Source organism: Staurois parvus, unplaced genomic scaffold (genome assembly GCF_062004578.1).
Source record: "Staurois parvus isolate SC_StPar_1 unplaced genomic scaffold, SC_StPar_1.0 ptg000012l, whole genome shotgun sequence".
NCBI lineage: Eukaryota > Metazoa > Chordata > Amphibia > Anura > Ranidae > Staurois > Staurois parvus.
In genome coordinates this window covers 9,729,798-9,752,583 of record NW_028317808.1, presented here as the reverse complement: position 1 = coordinate 9,752,583, position 22,786 = coordinate 9,729,798, and the positions used below count along the sequence as shown (strand labels likewise).

Sequence of the window (22,786 nt, the reverse complement as noted above, 5' to 3'; positions counted from 1 at the left end):
ATGTGTTTATGTTTGTATGTGCCTATATGTGGGGGCGGGGGGCCTTAAAAAAATATTTTTTTTGGGGAGGGGGGCTTGTATATGCTTGGGTGTCATTTTATTTTTTCACAGTTGAAAAAAAAATTTTCATCACGTAGGGGACAAAGTGATTTTTTTGGTGACGAGTTCTCTTTAATGAGTCGAAAAGACCCTGGATGTCTCCTGTATGTTCCACTGAATGTAATGCAATGCATTCCCTGACCAATACATTCTTGGCCAGGGAAACTGAGAGGGGTACCCGAAAGTGACAATTTACATGTCGCTTCTGGGTCAGCAACAAGAAGGGGATGAGACGTGTGTCCACTCTGCTCCCTCCCCTCCACCCAGTGGCACCTGCTATGCCAGTCCTGGGCCTGCAGGCAAGTGGAGAACCGGATACATGGCGGGGGTGCATGCATGGGGTGGACACCCTACTAGGGGGTATGAAAGCAATCCAGATCCCACCAGAGGCGCCAGAATGCTTTCATCTGACATCCAGAAGTCGGCCTGTCAAATTTACACAAAATAGGCACCTACAGGGAGTGTGTGTAAAACCTGCTGCTGTCAGGTCTGTACCACATATGAATCTGGCAACGAAAGGGTTAAGCTGGCCCTTCTGGCAAGCGTTAAGCCGGTGTTACTGGATGTAGTAACTTAGTTGGTTTACAGACTTCTTTCTCCATTTCCTATGTTCAGTGCATCCTCCTCCAAGCAAGTCACCAGGCCCTTGGGACAACAAGGGTCTTCCCCTGGGTCTCCTCAATGGCACAGCTTCATCCATCTACAGGCAGGAGACAGCTCTAGGGCCATTTCAGGCCTAAGCCCATATTCAGCACATGTTATGCCCCAAAAAGACTATGGGGTCTAAAAGCATAGCTCAATCCAGCAGCACCTAACCAAACCTTAGCCTGGGGAAGATAGACCACAAATATATAATATTTATATTCTCTCCAAGGCATGCACAAGTGGCCATGTTTAAATGTTGTATGCATTGGACACATGAAAACTATATGCAACATCCATTTTGTTCAGCTCATCTCAGCCATTTTGTCAGAAGGAGAGGCATAGCCACAGTGACCTTTCCCCCCTCCCTTCTTCTTCAGTTCATGCAATACTGTAGCCATGCCAGAACTTTGTTATCAGATCCTTGAAAGGAAAAATGCTGACCCTCTCATGCCTGTTACACAAATACACATTTCTGTCTGGAAACTTTAATTTAAAAAGTCAGATTCAACAAGCCTAAGTACCCATAATTTTAACAGATATCCTCTCGTAAATAGTTCACCTGTGGGAATGGCCAATACACATTCCTGATTAAATGGTTATTAGCAAAGACTAAACTTTCAGTATATGTCATAACTAATGAAATAATAACAACACAGCCATAGTAAGAATACATTTACTTTCCTCAGTTATTTTGTAACGTTTCAAGTCCAAATACTGCTATGTCAGACCATATGGGGAACCAATGGAACCCCTATAGCCTCCTAGGTAAAGTAGACATCTGAAACCTGTCATATTTATATTCATTCCGAAGAAAATTTTACGCTGGACAATAATATGCATGTTTGCAGACTGTAACCCATAGGTATTCAGAGATATTAAAGTGGTCTTAAACCTCAGTCATTAAATCTAAACAAAGCATATATATACAGTGGGGCAAAAAAGTATTTAGTCAGCCACCAATTGTGCAAGTTCTCCCACTTAAAAAGATAAGAGAGGCCTGTAATTGGCATCATAGGTAGACCTCAACTATGAGAGACAAAATGAGAAAAAAAATCCAGACAATCACATTGGCTGATTTGGAAAGAATTTATTTGCAAATTATGGTGGAAAATAAGTATTTGGTCAATATGAAAAGTTCATCTCAATACTTTGTTATATATCCTTTGTTGGCAATGACAGAGGTCAAACGTTTCCTGTAAGCCTTCACAAGGTTGGCACACACTGTTGCTGGTATGTTGGCCCATTCCTCCATGCAGATCTCCTCTAGAGCAGTGATGCTTTGGGGCTGTCCCTGGGCAACACGGACTTTCAACTCCCTCCAAAGTTTTTCTATCGAGTTGAGATCTGGAGACTGGCTAGGCCACTCCAGGACCTTAAAATGCTTCTTACGAAGCCACTCCTTCGTTGCCCGGGCGGTATGTTTTGGATCATTGTCATGTTGGAAGACCCAGCCACGTTTCATCTTCAATGCCGTTGCTGATGGAAGGAGGTTTGCACTCAAAATCTCACAATACAGGGCCCCATTCATTCTGTCCTGTACATGGATCAGTCATCCTGGTCCCTTTGTGGAGAAATAGCCCCAAAGCATGATGTTGCCACCCCCATGCTTCACAGTAGGTATGGTGTTCTTTGGATGCAACTCAGCATTCTCTCTCCTCCAAACACGACGAGTTGTGTTTCTACCAAACAGTTCTATTTTGATTTCATCTGACCATATGACATACTCCCAGTCCTCTTCTGGATCATCCAAATGCTCTCTAGCAAACTTCAGACGGGCCCGGACATGTACTGGCTTAAGCAGGGGGACACGTCTGGCACTGCAGGATCTGAGTCCCTGGCGGCGTAGTGTGTTACTGATGGTAGCCTTTGTTATGTTGGTCCCAGCTCTCTGCAGGTCATTCACTAGGTCCCCCCGTGTGATCCTGGGATTTTTGCTCACCGTTCTTGTGATCATTTTGACCCCACGGGGTGAGATCTTACGTGGAGCCTCAGATCGAGGGAGATTATCAGTGGTCTTGTATGTCTTCCATTTTCTAATTATTGCTCCCACAGTTGATTTGTTCACACCAAGCTGCTTGCCTATTGCAGATTCAGTCTTCCCAGCCTGGTGCAGGTCTACAATTTTGTTTCTGGTGTCCTTCAACAGCTCTCTGGTCTTCACCATAGTAGAGTTTGGGGTGTGACTGTTTGAGGTTGAGGACAGGTGTCTTTTATACTGATAAAAAGTTCAAACAGGTGCCATTGATACAGGTAATGAGTGCAGGACAGAGGAGCTGCTTAAAGAAGAAGGTACAGGTCTGTGAGAGCCAGAAATCTTGCTTGTTTGTAGGTGACCAAATACTTATTTTCCACCATAATTTGCAAATAAATTCTTTCGAAATCAGCCAATGTGATTGTCTGGATTTTTTTTCTCATTTTGTCTCTCATAGTTGAGGTCTACCTATGGTGCCAATTACAGGCCTCTCTCATCTTTTTAAGTGGGAGAACTTGCACAATTGGTGGCTGACTAAATACTTTTTTGCCCCACTGTATATATATATATCTGTAGAGTTTACTTGTCTATCTCCAAAAATCTAAGTATCGTTTCTCTCTGGTGCTGATTACCTCTGTTATCAGCATGAGTCACTTCTGAGGATATTTCCTAACACATGAGACAAATTTGTGTCAGGGTGAATGGGGGGGGGGGGGCTTAGCAGACAGCTTATCTATACAAAACATAGCTTCTGTGTGCTCTATAAAGGGGGTGTGTCCCTTTCTTGCAATCAGCTCTCACAGAGCTCTAACCGCAGCTCCTTGCCTCCACCTCTGTGATATTGATATGCAGCAGGATTTTACCTAAAATCAGCCCTTTTGAAGGGATGTAGAGAAAAGAAGACTGCGGATAATCAAGTAAAACTTATGTACAAGGATTTTTTTCATTTCTGTGTATCACATGAGGCTATTCACTTCACTGGGTATATGAGAGGGTTTACAACCACTGTAATACCTATAGAAAACTGTATTTGTCAACACCCCCCTTGATGTGAAGAAAAGTGGAATGCAACTACACTTTGAGAGCTTTTGTGTACCATCAAGCAAATGAAGATCTGTCAAGTTATGAGAGCCAATATATCACCTTGCTCATGGACTGCTGAAGTCTGCTGAAACAGGACTTGTAAGTATTCTTCATTTTTCACCACTTTATCTTTCTGGTGCTTGATGTCTCTTTGTTTCTTTGTAATAAACCCTTTTCTGTAAATATTTTATCTTGAACCATTTTTTACCTTTTCATTATAAATGTATTAATACGCCAGTCTGTAGTGACAGACACACGTTTTAAAATCATAATCATTATTGCTAATTTTGTGAAAGTTTCGGCTTTTTGGTAAAAGTCGGTGGTGGCAGTCTAAAGGGTTAATTGCTTAGTGAACCTAACCTAGTGACAATTGCTCTCAGGCTGCTGGCACCTAGATTGTGGTCCTGCGAGCTGGAGAATCTTAGAGCAGGGTGAGGCTAAGAGTGGCATTGTTGCATATCAGTGACAGCGTGCTGTGAGGTCGACCAGTCATTTGTCACCAATTGGTGAGAAGGGCAGTGGTCTAACACCACGTTCCTCACACCATGTACCTCCTATTGGACTGGCTGAAGGAAATATGAATATTCATAACAGTCCTGCTATGAATTTCAAACTATTTCCAGTGTTACCAGTGACACCTACTGGCAGCAGTGAGAAATCACAACCCCACTGAGTTTAGGGAAAGACCAAGTGAAAAACTATACAAATCACCACCCAGCCAAAAACTAAATTTAGGCAATAGCCCCTTGTTAAAGACAAGTTGCTACATTATACTTGTACTTAGTGCTGTTATAATTTAACCACTTGCTGCCCAGGCCAATTTTTACATTTCTCAAATACATGTTAAAATAAGCATTTTTTGCAAGAAAATACAAAGCATGCAAACCCAAAAACACAATATGTTTTCTGAAAGCCCTGGAGAATAAAATGGTGGTTCTTGCATTTTGCACAGCTGTTTATCAACCACAACTTTTCAGGAAAAAATCCACTTAAATGCATTTTAGAGTGCATAGACACAATATAATACCCAATAATTTGGTAAAATATAAAAGATGATGTTGGGCCCAGTGATACCTCACATGTGTGGTGAAATCACCGGTCACATATTTGTGTAGTACCTATGTGCGCATTCACATTGGCATGGGGGGAAGAGGATGCATTAAAAAAAAATTTCAATTGTTTTTATTTATTTTATTAAAATGTTTTACACTTTCTCTCTGATCCCTCTAAAGCAGTTGAGATCAGTTTGATTGGATGCTTGCCTAGCCTATACTTTCCATTAACCAATTCAATACTGGGCACTTTCACCCCCTTCCAGTCCAGGCCAATTTTCGGCGCTATTGCACTTTAAATGACAATTGCACGGTCATGCAACACTGTACCCATGTGAAAATTTTCTCATTTTTTGAAACAGACAGAGCTTTCTTTTGGTGGTAATTTACTCACCACTGGGTTTTTATTATAATTTTGCTAAACAAACAAAAAAAGACCAAAAAGTTAAAAAAAAAAGTTATTAGTTTCTGTTATAAAATTTTGTAAATAAGTAATTTTTCTTCTTCACTGATGTGCTCTGATCAGACTGCGCTTATCGGCACTGATGAGGTTGCACTGATGTGCACTGATGAGGCTGCATTGATGAGAAAGCACTGATAAGGTGGCACTGATAGGTGACACTGATGGGGATGCAATGATAATCACTGTAAACCGTGTACAGAAAGTCTTGCCAGTTATAGGCTTTCCTTTCCTCACATACAGCATGTGAGGAAAAGACTACTAATAACCAGCACGTTTGATTATATGTGATCAGCTGTGACTGAACATAGCTGATCACACGGTAATAAGTCAAAAACGCTATTGTTTCCCACAGAAAAGTCAAACTTTCACCCTTGAAAGTGAAAAATTAACATAAACCTTTTCAATGTCACACATCCCAACCATCTCAAACTGTTAATATACTATCCATGATAAAGTCCCAAATTCAAAAATAAAAATAAAAATAAAAATTAAAAATTAAAAAATAAAAAATAAAAATTTCTTAAAAGTTATAATTATAATCCTTGCACTTCAATCTTCAAACTGTGAAATGTCCAAATCTTCCCTTCAATCCAAAGTACCTCGAAAAAAATAAACTAAATATAGTGCATTACCATAATAAAATAAAATAAAGTGCTTATCATGCAACCACACAGGTGATAAAATACTAAATATGTCACGCCTGTGAGGTGAAAATCAACACACCACTTCACAAGTGGCCCTGTGAAACAGCCACTGCAATATGTGAAAAAGCAACACATACACAGTGAGTGATTATTAAAACTGTGCCAAAATAGGTGCCACCACTCTGCACGTGGGATAATATACAATTACCCTCTTTCTGCTTGTATAACACTCTGATATTTCCTTTCCCAGATGAGATTACTTCCACTGGGAATAAACTTTCTTTAGTAGGAGTGCGCAGTAGGATCCTTTCCTCCTGTAGCAATGGGTATCGGGATCCCCGTTCCTCACAGAACAGATGAGGGCAAACTCAGTGGAGTAATAGATAGATATACATAATTTATTAGCAACTTACATTAACAACAAGTACCGTCCATCCTCGATAAATCCGTTATAAGCCGAAAAACCACCTCAAAAATGGCCGCGCTGCTCCTTCCGGCCTAACGTCTGACGTCACGACACTGACGCGTTTCGTCACTTCCGACTTTTTCACAAGGGATATTTAGTTTATTTTTTTCGAGGTACTTTGGATTGAAGGGAAGATTTGGACATTTCACAGTTTGAAGATTGAAGTGCAAGGATTATAATTATAACTTTTAAGAAATTTTTATTTTTTATTTTTTAATTTTTAATTTTTATTTTTATTTTTGAATTTGGGACTTTATCATGGATAGTATATTAACAGTTTGAGATGGTTGGGATGTGTGACATTGAAAAGGTTTATGTTGATCACACGGTAAAGCGCCGCTGTGATTGGCCCTTTACCTCAATCTGTGATTAGCTGTGTCCAAAGGACACAGAGCGTGCCCGATTCAGAGCAAGGTATTTCATAAAATAATGGCAAATAAAAACTATACATAGTCTTAAAAACAATGTATAAACATTGTTTTAGTTCGGCAAAATATTAATAGAGTTACAGCCAAGTTAATCAAAATTTGGGGGGGGGGGGGAGTTAAATTTAGCCTGGACATCTAGGCATGCATTGGTGACCCCTAGTCACAAAGGGATTAAGGGTTTAACTTTTCCCTCAACAGTAAATGGCAACTTGATATTTACAAATGATCAGGCGATGCTGATCCCAAAAAGAGAAGCCTAGAGACATTTACATTCTGTCCTATCAAACTGGATGTCTGTGTGTACTGGAGACACTCATGCCACTATTACCTTTGGGAGCATTAGACTATTGGCCAAAACATTTAGCCTGTTCATTAACCTATTATATCAGTAGTGTCAACTAGGGATGCTTTTTTAGGTTTACAGGTGCCCACAGATAATGCTTCTTCACAGCAGGAACAGCAACAATGCCTTCATATCTATGGATACCAAAGTCCCGTGTAAAATAGTCAAACATATACTGTACATCTATTGTTTTTTTTGGAAGGCCACCAGATAAGCTGTGCTTCTAGAATCGTGATAAAAGAGAACACAAAGGACGCACTCTCCTCATGCAGAGTGCTCCCTTTGTGTTCTCTTTTATCAGCATCAAGATTCCCCTATCTTTTAGAGGGCTGCATCCCAGCGAGTGTCAGTTATCGTGTTCCTTTGGTGCATGAAGACTTAAGCGCTGGTTTTGCTTTTTCTTTACGTTGTGCTTCTAGAATGATGTCCGTACAGTTTTAACTTTAAAACACACCTCCTGTTTTCCACGGCATTTATAATCCCAAAAAACTAGGCTTCTTTCTGTCACAGCAACAACTTTTTTCATCCGATTAAGAATATCACAACATAGTAACCAGGCAGTTTCCTAAAAAATACAACACAACATCAGCAAAATAAGTCATGTTACTTGTTATGTACTGGTTGAGAAATGGTCATAGCAACTTACATGGCTACTATTGGCTTGTAGTTGGTATCCAGCGCTTTTAATAATCCCCAAACTCCATCCCTACAACATGAGTGGGGAAAAGCATGTGCAGTATATTCTCTGGAAACAGGTGCTCCAAAGACTTCTACCTCTCTTGACCACACTCATCAGGTGAAATATCAAATAACATACATGAGAACATTCCATGGCAGATTATCCACACTTGTGGTGTTGGGTGAGTTTTAGTAGAGGGGCTTTCTACATTTCCTTTTGTAGAATCACACAATGTATTTTCTTTAATGACATAATTCATGTTATGGCAGTGTTTCACAATTATGGCTCCAGACATGATTGACAGTAGTTAAAGTGTAAATGATCACTTGTTATATTTATTCTGAGCAAGAAAGCCCAACAAAACAGTTATGCACATAGTCATGATTTTTCCAATAGACAGCTTAGCTGCCCCCACTACCCTGGCCTGCCAAGCAGCATACTCAGATTTAGGGCTTGGTATGAATTTGGCAGGCCTACACCAAATTTTATTTTGAGTGGGGTTCTCCCTTAAAATCTATACCAGATCCAAAGGGTATTGTTTGGTTTTTTGAGGGACCCCATTTTTTCAAATTTGAATAGGGCCCCCCTGTATACAAAATCCATACCAGATCCAAAGAGTCTGGTATTAATTTTAGAGAGACCACATTGCATTTATTTTACCCTATATAGCAAGAGTGTCATATTAAAAAAATGCTGTTAATTTATGATTTGACAGATCCCATTGACCTCAGCAGGGTTCAGATTCGGCATCTGGACTTTTGATATGGTCAGCGGAACCTCTGGGAGCTGATCTCAGTTAGGTTTGCCTTATCCATACTCATCATATATTATGAGTGATGTGATTATCTAAACTGTACAATTCAACAAAAGGATTTTATTATACTGTATACTTCCACACTCCTCTCGTTTGTGTGGTAATATATTACCTTTTCCATGTCATACGGTGGAATATTCTTCCCATTAAAGGAGATTTTTGAATTACACTGAACTTTTGAAAGATTTTCTAGATATTTATTTACAACTGTATGTTTTGATATTTGTTTATATCTGAGTATCTACTTTTTGTCTTTACCTTGCTTTTAGGTATATTGAAGACAGATCTTCATGTATTTCAGTTGTTATGAGACATATCTACTGCTGCTAGTTGATAAATTATTTGAATATAAATGTTTAATGGGGCGTTATAGGTACACAATCCAATCTTGTAAAATCAAGAGAACATTGTTCATGAAACAGGTAGAGAACTGTTACATCTCCAGTAAAGAATGATGCAACATTTATAGTTTAAATATGCTAATATTATGTAAAACTTTGAATATGTGTGTAGCCGTCTTTGGGGTGGAGGGGGGGTTATAAGAAATGACACAAACAGGATAGTGCGCTAAACCTGTAAGGTAAAGAAGAGAACCAGAACCTAATTGGAAAGTGAAAAAATGGGTTTGATAATAAAGTTGTCAGTGCCTCCACCTAGGTCCTCTGTGAACAGAGAAGATTCTATCCCTGGGAAATAAATCAGTAATCTAATCACACTAATTGGGAACAGAGGAACTACTGCAACCCGTAGCTCATATAAAAGTATATAGATGCACACCAATATGAAAACAATACAAGCTTTATATAAGAAAAGACTAATAATAGTGCATATAAACAGGTATTATCAGTAAAGGAAAACAAAGAGGGAGAGAGCGCTCATCCACCCTAGTGTAATACAGATTATTGATAAAAGCAATATAAATTCTCAATGAACACACTCACAAGAGATGATGAAAGAATCAGCATGTGAAAAGACTCAACCTCCACTCCTGAGTGCCCGCTGTAAGATCTCTATGGAAAGAGGTAACCCATGATCTCCTAAGAGTCAGCTAGGACTCTGAATGCATACAGCCCGCCGGGATGGAGCTACTGCAACCGTGATGTGCCTCGTCCGCTGCGCATGCACCCGGTCTAGCCAGCACTGTGCACCAGAGGAATCCTCCATCGACAACAGAAGAGGGGGAGGGCCTGAATCAAGGTTGCTATGAAGATGTGTTTCGGAGGCGTTGCTTCCTTTATCAAGCAAAGGGCCTGGTGGAATTGTGCACATCATGGGGGAGATTTACTAAAGCTGGTTCACTCAGAATCTGGTGCACCTGTGCATGGTAGCAAATCAGCTTCTAACCTTAGCTTGTTCAATTGAGCTTTAGCACTAAAACCTGTAAGCTGATTGGTTTCTATGCAGAAGTGCACAAGATTCTAAGTGAACCAGCTTTAGTAATTAAACCCCACTGTATACCCTTGTCTATAGACGAGGGGTGTTCAAGTCAAATCAGGACTTTTAAGTTTATATAAAAAAAAGAACAAATTTCAAGCAGTGGAAACTGCATTTATTTATCGACATACTCCCCACCTACATTTATACACTTATCCCAGTGTTTAACTAATGCCTGGAAAGCTTCGGCATAGAAATATTTGTCAGTACGCCTAAACCATCCTAGGACAGCCTGCTTCACTTCGTCATCATTGTGTTCATCGTTCCCACACAAAGATTAGGCTCTTTCGTGCAATTTCATGGCAGGTTACATGTCGATTATCTAGGATCAAGCATTCCACACACTGAATGTTCACAGGAATGATTGCTGTGGGCTGGGAACCATCACTGATGGACATATGGCCATCTTTTAAATGTTTACACCATTCAGATGTCTTACTGCAGCTGACAGTCTCATCACCATACTTTGCTGTGGGTTTCATGCCTTAGTTCACAAGAAATTCATCACCACACGCTGTTCTATGCACGTACTAACACTGTTGTCTGCCATCTTGATCAATAGTCTCTGAAATGGACCGCAACATGTGCGCCGCCCATCAGTAATAGGACACACTTGCCATTTAATACTGGGTGTAGTACCGCCATGCTAACATCCCTTCTTATGCCGGTAAAATTAAAAGTCCCGGTTCGACTTGAATGCCCCACATAGTTATTAATAGAGATACCTCTAGATGAATGTTGCAGCAAAGTCCATTTGCAATGGCCCCTGAGGATGATCATGATGCAGCATCTATTTTTGTGTCAGAGACCTGAAGGCAAGATCAGTGGTGATGGGGAAATCCTCCAATTGTTATCCAACTAGTTTGGAACGCAGCTTTTCACACACATACTGTGACTTATTGGCCTTACACTTGTCCATAATTGAATAATACGTTTCACTCCCAAAGACTTCAATGCCCTCTTTTGTGTGTGTATGGGGATATGAGAATTGGCCCATCCCCAAACAGGATATTGCGCTAAACCTGTAGGTAAATAAAATAACCAAAACCATCACTGGAAGAGTGGATTTGATAATAAAGTTGGCAGTGCCTTCACCCAGGACAGGGCTTCTGTGAACAGAGAGAATTTCCTTGCTGGGAAAAATCACCTAAAATCTAATCATAGTAATTGGGAGGAACTACTGCAACCCGGATATAACATTAAAGTGGAACTTTAAATCAAAAAGTATAAAAATGGTGAATAGGCAGGAACTTTCATGCTGAAGAGACATGCTTTGTCTTTTTTGCATTAAAGTTACTTACCTGCCTTTCTGCATGCGCAGCTCACTGTACAAGTTCATCAATGCCTAATCTGACTGAACTCCCATGCATGCAGGGGAATTATGTCATTCCTGCCTGGCCAATGACAGTGGCCGATGATCGAGACCCAGGAGGCGGCCACCCGAACATGTGCATGTTTTGGCAGGGAGATACAGGACGCCGTATCGCTGGATCCAAATTGAGTATAGGTCCTCTTTAACCATAAGTATATACAGTAGATGCACGCCATAATACAATCTTTATATAAGAAAAGATTAATAATAGTACATACACCCAATGTACAAACATGTATTATCAGCAAAGGGCCCAATAGAAGCACGGGTGGAAATGTGCACATATATCTGGGCATATATAATTATTGATAAAGATATCTGCAGATTAATGTTGCAGCAAAGTTAATTCGCAGGGTCCCCTGAGTATCATCGCAATCTGGCATCCATCTTTTTACTGGAGACCTGAGGACAAGCTTAGCAGTGATGGGGAGATCATCCAACTATTGTCCAATCAGCCTGGAACACAGCTTCTCACACGCAGAAACTGTGAACCTCTAAGCGAAAACTATCTATAAAATCTCACAAGAACAGACAGGGTTAACTAAAATAACAGGAGCTGCATATAAATTATTTTGTAAAAACACAGGTTCACCTACTTTAATATACTGGAAGGTGACCACTACATACATACAGTAGCACAGACCTAGCTATCTGGCGCTGTGCATGAGATAATAATAATAATAGGACAGAGACTTGTCTGGCAGTAGGATTCAGATCAAGAAGTTATTGGCAGCTACAGTTAAACAGAAAGAACACAGGAATGGTTACCTAATAGTCTCTGCTTTTGGTCTGGATATGTGAAAGCATTGGACATGGTTCTATACATGGTTTTAATATGTGTAATTTTATGAAAAAAAGTTATTTTTGTAATGCCATTTGTTATATGCCCTTAAATGTCTCTTGATAGGATTCTCTTGATTTCTCTTCTCAATGTTTCGTGATCTAGACAGAAAGCCTGTTGTTTTTCAAAAGAACAAGTTGTCCTGCAGATGTATAAGATACAGGGATGAAACAAACCATTTTACACTTGCAGGGGTGCTTAAATGGTCAGTTTTTATTTATTTATGTAAAACCTTTATCCCAAAAGGAACAAAACTGTTTGCGGTAACTACTTATAAAGTGTTAGCTGAGTTCAGCTTCAATTTGTTAGTGTATTTATATCTACTAGTACATCACTCCCCTCCCCAAGACTGACAATGCTGCTATCCAAATGTGCCCCCTGTGCTTCTTCATCCAGATTGGGGGCACTCTAATACAGGAGGTGTGTTACTGGTCAGATCACCAGGTGAAAAAAGAGGGGAAAAAGCCTAAAAAAAAAAAGAAAACGAAGGCAAGCCGAAAACCAAAAGTTCTGTCGAAAAGCAAAAATAGCTCATACCATCTGTGCCATCATTTGTTTCATTTTTCTAAAACAAACCTAGCACGAGGGATCAGGCACTTTTGATTGCGGCATGAATGCAGCTGCAATATATTACATTGTTTGGTTTGGGTTTAATACCAATTTAAGCCATCCCACCAAGGACAGGAAGTGCTAATACATAACTATACATAACACTGTGATAATAGCAGCTAACAGTAGAGGGCAGCAGATTCCAACATGTGGTTGATTGGTTGTAAGCTATTGTTATATGATATACATTACCTTCCTTAGAATGAAATTATATGTTTTTATGGAGTATAACTTTTATTGAAAAGAAGTAATGAATAACTGATTTTACCAGATTGAATTTGCGTACCTGTAAAGTCCCATTTGTTTGAATAACAAATAGATTTTCCAATTCATTAAATATCAATATATTCATCTCATCTTATGACAGGTGCAGCCCAGAAAAGTCTTATTTTTGGTTATGGGAGTAAAGTGTCTATATTTTACAAGAAAAATATATTCTGATCTATACACAACCTTCTGCACAAAAATTTCATTGCACTCAAAGTGGTAGTAAACCACACGTACAAAAAAAAAAATCGCATACTAGCATATTATGAAGGACTTACCTTGAAACGAAGCCCTCCAGAGGTGCTCTGTCACCGCTGGCAGAGCTTCCATTTTTACCTGAGCTTCCTTTTGGGTTCCTGAGCTCCAGCCATCTGATTGGCCAAGCTGCAATGGCGTCACAGGAGTCTTGGCCCACAGCACAATGCTCTCAAGGAACAGCACGGGTATGCAGAGCACAGCTATCAGTAAGAGCTAATGTCTCCTAAACAGTGCACATTTAGGAGATATTCATTTTACCTACAGGTAAGCTTCACTATAAGCTTACCTGTAGATAAAAGTATTAAAGAAGAGTTTACTACCACTTTAACATGAGAATATATAGAATGTTTACTTACAGTTACATGTACGCAGGCATATGGTTTCATCTGCATAAGAAAAAATTTTACATAAAATGTCATTAGAAGTACTGAAAATTTTCAAAAAAGTATTTGAGTTAATAATAATTATGCATTATATAGTGTGTGCCTCTGTTTAACTACTAATACCTTTAAACCCAACTTCAGGCAAAACCTTTTCCTCTTTTTTTTTTTAAAGAAATATATGCCTGGCTACCATTTGTCAAGCACCAATTTAAAACAGCGCTGGGTCTCAGTGGATGCAGCAGTTTCCAGCAGAAAGTTGAAGTTGGAACTGCAGGTTGTCAGCAACAGCTACAGACCAGTGCTTAGTTGAGAACGTATTTAAAGTGGAGTTTCACCTGAAAAAAAAATGAAAGTTAGCAGCTACAAAAACTGTAGCTGCTAAAAAATACAGCCACTTACCTGTCCCTCAGTCCAGCGGTGTCCTCACCATGATTTCACCGGCCGTCTTCTCTCCCTGGTGCCGGCATCTTCATCATCTTCATTGTGGGCACCCGGCTGTGACAGCTTGCGGCTTCACAGCCAGGTGCCCACTGCACATGACCGAGAAGCACTGCACTTTGTGAATGACCCGTAGTCTTCTGGGACTCAGAAGACTACAGGGAGGGAGGGGGGAGGACAACTTCCGCTTCCAATCACCTAGGCAATCGCAGCGAAAGTGGGAGCAGGTACCCCCCCCCCCCCCGCTCCCCAAAGGTGCCAATCCTTAATGGGGAGTCTGGGACAAAGGCTTATTTATTTATTTTTATTTATTTCAGGTACTTATATAGCGCTGTCAATTTACACAGCGCTTTACATATATATTATACATTCACGTCAGTCCCTAACCCTCAAGGGGTGTACAATCTAAGGTCCCTAACTCACATTCATACATACTAGGGTCAATTTTAGACAGGAGCCAATTAACCTACCAGAAGCAGAACTTCCCCTTTTGGGCAGAGCTCTACTTTAATCAACCCCTGGGTTTGTAATCTTGCTACACAGTGCTCAGTTAGGGTCCTTTCACATGGGCGTTCCATTTTTTTCATCAGTTCAGTCACGTTTTTCAAAGAAAAACATTACATTCACTACCAATGCAAAAACAGATGCAAAAATGGACAGTTTGTCCATTTCCATCCGTTTTTTGCCCTTTCTGTTTTTTTTACAGAACAAAGATAGGGCTTTTTGATCTGTTCAAAATAGGATGCATACGTACACAGATATAAATGAATGATCGTCTGTTTACATCCTTTTTGCATGAAGATGCATTGATGTCTGTTTTTCATCCATCAACGAATAGATGAAAAAGGAACAAACAGAACGCCAGTGTGAAAGGGGCCAAAGGGCTCTCTGAACCACAGGTCAACACAAGGAGGGTTATTTATGAATGCCGTGGCACTTTTTTTGCAGTATGTGAACGTTTGTAAAACATGTTCAGTTACAGCTGAACTTCATTGAGTTGCGCGCCATTTCCTATTTTTGCAACTCTGTGCACCAACTCAGAACTGTTGGCCTGTTTTGGCAAATTTATCTTTTTAAACTACTATTCTAAGCTAGTTTGTGACAGAAGTAAAGCGCTGATACATGGTTAAATTAAAGTGTAGAGTGGAGAAGGATTAGAACACCTATTAGATTTTATCTCTGTATGTGCCCGTTAGGGAGATTCCCCCTCTTTATTTGTCCTGTTTACCATTAACATTGAAAGTGAAAGTAAAAAAAAATCCCAAATATTGAGTTGTCCCCAGAAATGTAATAGAGGGGAAACCTTCCAATGGGGAAACTAGTGCTGGTAACCTGGGGGCCCCAAGGGATTCCATTAACATGCAGGGATTTCCTCTCAGTTCCTGTTTTGGCTATGGAACAGGAAGTGAAGGTAGGGACACAGATGGCTAAAAAAAAACAAAAAAAAAACTGATAGGAGTTATAACCAGTTGCACCGATACCGTTTTTCAACGGCAAGTACGAGCACACGCCGATACCAATTACCAATACCTTTGTGGTGCAATTTGAGCCCCTACAAAATGAAAGGGCTCAAATTGCACTGCAAAGAATCGGTTTCAAGTATCAGAGCATTTGCACAAGTATGAGTGCAAATGCAAATCCTTAGTGTTATGGACACGGGCTGCAGGGACCTTCTCTGCCCACATTCACCCTGTTATTTGTTATTGTCATATTTCCCTTTCTGTGACATTTTTGAAGGACTATTTACTTTCATCTTCCCTAAAGACTATTCTTGGTTGGTTTTATTTGGAATTACATATGTCCATTACAGGAGCTGGTCACATTGGTCTCTGTTCCATGTACTCCTATGCAGTCTCCATACAGCCTAACTCCATACGGACTTATCAAGGCTGGTCTGGATGGCTGGGTGTTGATTAGCTTACTGTTAATGAAGTCACCTATTGTTCTTGGCAAGTTCTTCTGGAGGTGCCTACATGATAGGATTAGACTGATGTCAGCTTCACCTCGTTATCTAATCAGTGTGGGATGTTTATTCCAATGTGTGTGGGCACTGCCCCAATTTCTGGAGTGTATAAAAACTTTAATTCTGTTCAATAAAGTAGTTCCAGTTTGCATCAAGCTAGTGTCGCCTAGTCTTGGGAGCAATGCCCAGCTATAATACCTTGGTCCTGTGTCCAGTGGCAAAGATGCTGTTCTCTGACGGAATGCACAAGCTGGGTGCCAGGTGTTCCGTCACACTTAGTATCACCACTGATACCGGTATCAAGTACAACCCTAGTTATAACCCTCCTTTACTCTATCTAAAATTAAAAAAAATTTTGCCTCTAGTTCTACTTTAAGAAGTGTAGCACTTCCTAAATGGGCAATTTTAGGCAAAGTGCCATAAGTAAATACGTCTGAGGCAAATCTGTGGCAATTCTGCCACATTTCCACAAAATGCATATTCAGACAAAATCAGCAGGTGCAAAAGATTCAACACATTTATTACACTGAATTGTGACATTATAACACAGATACACAGTGATAGAAATGCAAGATGAAGCACAAGGCCTGCGACTTTATTGATAAAAGTGCCGAATTGTGTTTAAGGAAGCGCACCGATATCATCTGTGGCATCACTGGAGCATGCAGCATCCGTCTGGTAGAGCCATTTCTACTCTACCCTCTCTCTCTCTCAAAAGATAGATGCAGTAGTTGTTTTTGCTACAGCATTTCTCTACTGTATGATGATACAGCAACCAGCAGATCACTATTAGGGCTCGCGCACATGGGGCAATACATAAACATTTTTAATGCCAGGAGTCATTTCTCAGTGCTTTCACGTGGCCAGGGAGCCACAGGTGCTGCATACAGTCATTGCCAGGCACAGGAAAGCACCAAGAAATTACAAGGGGCATCTAAAATTCCTGTGTAAGCCCTCTGTGCATGAACCCTTATAAGTGATCTGTTGCTGAAGAGGTCCACGAGTGGCTGAAAAAGGTCTGCTTTATTTAGCAGAAGCAGAAGCAATGTCATCTAAGGTTTGTTTTTTAACTGCAATAGTAAACAGTCTGTGCAGGCAGTTAATTGCAACCCTTTTGTAAATTTCCTCCATTGTATTTACAGCCATTTATAAACAGTTTTGACTGAATAAATAGATTCTAGAGTAGGGTTACAGGAACAGTTATTGTTAGGGTTGCAGGGACAGATAATGCTAGGGTGAAGGTTATATGGAGGGACAACGAGAGGGTTAGTATTAGGATTACAGGGTGGGATAGTGTGAGTGTTAGGGTTTTGGAGGGTGAGTTAGAGTTAGGATTATACGGAGAGATAGTGAGAGGGCCATTATTAGGGTTACATAGGGTTACACAATGGGTTAGTGTGAGTGTTAGGGTTACAGGTAAGGTTCGTGTTAAGGTTATATGGCAGGATAGTGAAAGAGTAAGTATTAGGCCTCCTCCACATGGGGATCTGTCTGCTGATCGCTGCTGAGCAGGCGAATGGCTGGTCCATGTCCGCACAGACACAGCCCACTCTCCTATATGGTCAGTCGGATGTGAACGGACCACCTGTCTGTTTACACCCTACTGCCATCCGATCCACTAGATGGAAGGGGAACAGATCCACACCTTTCTGTTTTTACCGGCTCGATTAGATGTAGGTGGGTGTAAACGGGCACATGTCTGTTTACACCTACTACTTCATAGAGGATAAAGGAGGGTCTGATTCAGTCTACCTGAAAAACTGACAGGTGGATATGATCGGTCTGCTTGTAGTATACAGGATACAGGGTGTGTTATTAAGCATTAGCATTACATGGAGAGTTATTGCTATGGTGTGGACTACACAGGAGGTTAATATTATAGTGTTATTAGGAGTATTCATGTGGGTTGTACAAAGATTGTGAGGGGTCCAAGGGTAAGATTCACTCTCTGCTCACAGAATTCAGTGCTTAAAACTAGCAGCACCAAAGCTCTTAGTGCTGAAAGTGTATATTGGTTTTGACATACTGAACCTGATTTTTGTACCTAAACTTCCCTAAAGTGTGCAAATGTAATTTTGGTTGTCAGCACACAGTAAGAGCAGACATCCTGAAATGGCACACATTGTCACAAGCTGGGGTCTATTCTCTCTTGGGGGCACACTAATAAACAGAAATTAGTTAGCAGCTGGGGATCGGGAGTGTAGTGTCCATGGAAGAGTCACAAAGAACTGTGAGGAATCAGACAAGCTGGGTACCTTTTGGCACTAAATGGCAAGCCCAGTGTGTCCACCCACACAGCAATGATGGGGGACCTTAGAAGGACTGAGAAGCAAAATCCAAAGGGCCACCTTGTTTTTAACAGAACTTCTGAAAGTGGAGCTGGGTTTGGCTGCAGGAGACACTCAGGTTGCTGCCCTCAGACTCACCTGGGCAGACACCTACTGGAAATTTGTGGGCAGGAGCAGTGTGGAGCGGCAGCAGTAATAACACAAAGCCCAGTTGAAAATAACGAGGTTTGTATTGATGAAATGGCCCAAGTATACTAACTACTCAGTGGGAGAGCGTCATGCTGGATAACACTCACAGTTCTGTGCAGCTTGCATAATAGAGTGAGTAAGATGCACCAACAGGTTCTGTCTCCAAGGGCAGAATGCAGCCTGGCCTGTCTGAATCCAAAAGGGAAGGATGCCGATGCAGTACGACATGTCCCTAGCCTGTCCCTACTGCTAATCACTTTCCTTGACAGATGGGAGTTCTTCCCCTACTCTGTCCACTTGCCAAAAAGTGCAATGAAGCCTGGGGGCAGACACCTAAAAAGGCTCTGCTAACCCAAGGTGGCCACTGAGGTCACCTGGATGCAGAATAACCAACCGGCACACTGCCTCCAGGGGCTAGGAAACTAGGTTTCTCCTGACTTCCTCTCCAGCTGCAGCACCGCTCTGGCTGAGCGCCACCTACAGTGAAGAAAGGAGACTGCACCTGCCTATACTCAGAGTGGGTATGCAGGAAAGAGTCCTTGCAGTGCTGAGATTTCAAGTCTATAGGTAACAAAGTCCAAACTAGTAGGAGTGCACAGAAATCACACAGAGGCACAGAGGAGAAATGTAGACTGAGAGTGCACAGAGGCTGGTAATGAGAGATTGACTGTAAAACACAACATATTACACTTGTGCAGATTAGCAGGTAGCTGACTCAAGTACACAAGGGGACGCAATGATGAATAGTTGCTGGCAGGGGTGTATAGAGTTTCTAAAGCAAGATCCAGACTGGAGAACACAAGGATCTTAAGAGTAGGTTCAGGGACAAAGGCACAAGATACAGGTTGGCATGCACAGGGATCACAAGACTGAATGCAGAGTGGAGTTCACAATGATCACTGGAGAGACAGATGGTATTGGGGAATGCTGGGGTCAAAGAGGCGAAGAGAGGAGGCACTGAGTATCACTGTAAAGATCACTAGGGAACACAAGGGGTCCAGCTGCCAGTGTGTAGAAGCATTGTTCAAACACTGAGCAACCCGCACACTAGTCCTTTAAGACAGCTTGATTGGCAGCATCTCAGGAGGAAACCAGAAGCTAATGGCTGAACTCAGAAGGAAAAACCTAGCACTAGAGCATGGAACAGATGAATGTGACATGCATACAGTAAGATGTAAAATATATTAGGGACTAAGCTTTATATTGGGATGTCCTTTATCACATTCACCAAACCTGGCTGACCAAAGCTCAAATAAGGTTGGTCCTATGAGATTTGGACATGCAGGGTTACAAACAGAACTTTCGAGATGTATGGGGGACAATGAGTATGGCTTTCTCAGGGTCACATTCATTAGTCTATATGGTATTTATTCTTATAGACTGTTATGTAATTCACACTTAATATCAGACACATCATACACATTATACACCTATTATTGCAGGTTTGGTTTAAAATACACAATTCAGCCAGTACTAACCCCAATAAGGGCACATTCAAAAATGGAATGAGGAGATCATTCTAAACATCAAGATTATACATGATCAATATACCTGTCTGTTGAAAAGGGATATGATTCCATTTTGTGAAACAGTCAGTACAGTATCCATTGTGGGCACCCTAACAATACAACGGATTACATCGCTCCACTTTTTTTTACCTCCTGTTAAAAAAAGAGAGGAACTCAGTAACATTGACCTGCTGATTATTAGTGAAATTTATACTCACTAATGCATAAACAGCTACTTTAGGTACATATCTTTAGATAAAGAGAGCTTAGACTTCATAAATGAAGGTCATCATCGAACAAATCCAAACTGATAAGAAAAAAAATTGCATTTTTTTTAAAGGTACAACTAAAGTCAAAATTTTTTTTCAGGTTTTCGATAGAATGGAGAGGGATTAGAACACCTGTCAGTTTTACTGCAGTCTGTGTCCCCATTATGGAGATTCACCCTCTGTATTTGTGCAGTTTACCATTATCTTTGAAAGTAAAAGAAAAAGAAAATCCCAAATGTTGGGTTGTCCCCAGAATAAAAAGTAAAATAAGAGAAATTTTCCAATGGGGACACTATCTCTGGTTACCATGGATTCCCCTAATTTGAGGGATTTAATCTCACTTCCTATTTTGGCTACGAGACAGGAAGTGAAGGGAAATCTCCCCAAAGGGACACAAATGGCAAAAAACAAACTGACGGGTTATGACCCTCCCTTACTGTATCCAAAATTAACAATAAAGTTTTGCCTTTAGTTCTACTTTAAAGTCACATGACTGAGAGTAATATAGACAATCATAATAGCTCTTAAATGTCACATTATCGCTCTAAAAACAGAGTCTGGATGGAACCATTTTATACAGATTTTAGATACAGAAAAACTGGTTATTGATTAACCCATTTTACATGACTGCAACCTTCATATCTAAATTGAAGCACTCAAAAATACTGTATTTGAAGCACTCAAAAAAACCAAATACTGTATATCCAATCCAGAAATTATACATTTTTGTTTCCTACAGACTAAGGCTTGGTTCACATCTGTGCGGGTGGTGCCACTACGGGACCTGCACAAATACCTGCAGCCGCACCACCCACACAGAGGAACCTGGGACCCGCAGGCAGGTGCCATTAATTCTAATGGTACGCCACCTGCACTGGAAATCGTATCTGTACTGGGAACCTCGGTTCCCATGCAAGCTTCGATTTCCCAAGTAGTGCAGGGACTTCCCTGCATGTCCTGGGGCACGGTAGTCCATTCAAATGAATGGGCTCTCATGCCCGTGCAAATTGCGGCCCACACAGCCGCACATATATGAAGCAGGGGTTAGGGCCAATTCATACCAGCGTTTTAGCGAAGCTGTAAAGCGCAGATCAATGGAAGGACATCTGAAAAACAATCATTTCCAATGTGTCCTATTCACACCATAACGCTGTGTTGACCTGCCTTGTACTAAAATGCATGTATGTATTTTAGCGCAACACAACGGATGTCAACACAATGCACAGGATATCCTGTGAATATGCAGTACACTTTAACACACTCTAAAATGCATGTCAACGGACGTCAAAAATGTATGTCAACAGACACCAAAATGTATGTCAACAGATGTCAGCACACAATTAAAATAGATGGAAATGTGCATTAATTTGCTATACATTTTAGTGCAAGTCAGTGTGAATTGGTCCTTACACTAAGTTAATTTAAACACAGTCACACTTTAGAAAGAAGTGGCATTATTCTGGGAGTATTTACCCAATCAAAAATAACTTTTTGATTCACAGGTGGGATAGACAAATGACATAGATAATGTAATTCCCTGTCATTTTTTTAAATTGCAAAGCTATACTCCATTCTTACCTCCAGTGTAGCACAGTTGTACAGGTTCCTCTCCTATACTGAAATTGCCTACACTGATTTCACTGTACTCTGTGAACATTTTACAATGTGCATTAAAAGCTGCAGCAAGTCAGAGCTCACCTCATTTCCTGTCTGAAGAACATTCAGTATCATTCAGTCTATCATTCTCAACCTTACTGTTCCTGGCTCACCTCTTTCATTCACTGGACTTCAGTTCTTTCAAACAATGGAGACTCAGCATCACAGGTGGGTTTTAGCTAGGGCAGTCGGCATAAAAGTACAGCCTGCCTAGGATCGCCCACTTCTCCAGACTGACATCCACTCATCTAGGTAAGTTGATATTTGCCTAAAGTGTTACTAAACCAACAACATTAAAATCAGTCTGTATATGCAGTAAAGCATACTTGTTATACTCACCGTGGAACCTAAGGGGTCATCCTCTGCATTGTGTAAAAAAGATGTTTGATTCTGTCTTCCCTGATCCTCCCCTTCTTCTACTGTCCTCAATCCATGTGATGATAGAACAGGTGTGTATTGCTAGAGAGTTTTTTTTTCTTGGGAGAGTGCATGTGATCAGCACAGGGCCAATCAGCACTGTCCAGACAGATGGACAGGGGTTATGCAGCCTCATAGGACAATTGGGAGAATGAAAACTCCTTCTACAAGCTTTAACCAGTGCTCAGCTGGACATTGATAGAAGA

The 22,786-nt window shown here is 40.8% G+C and overlaps 1 protein-coding gene across 1 annotated transcript in view; it reads right to left on the bottom strand.

Moving 5' to 3' along the window:
* The window catches only part of WDR64 (WD repeat domain 64), a 119,554-nt gene that overhangs the window by 71,072 nt on the left and 25,696 nt on the right, over nucleotides 1-22,786 (bottom strand). Inside the window, exons 4-6 of the mRNA XM_089674819.1 lie at nucleotides 20,282-20,391; nucleotides 13,826-13,855; nucleotides 7,650-7,760 (exon numbers count right to left, since the gene is read on the bottom strand). Coding sequence (XP_089530945.1) covers nucleotides 7,650-7,760; nucleotides 13,826-13,855; nucleotides 20,282-20,391 — 251 coding nt within the window. The remainder of the gene's footprint in view (nucleotides 1-7,649; nucleotides 7,761-13,825; nucleotides 13,856-20,281; nucleotides 20,392-22,786) is intronic.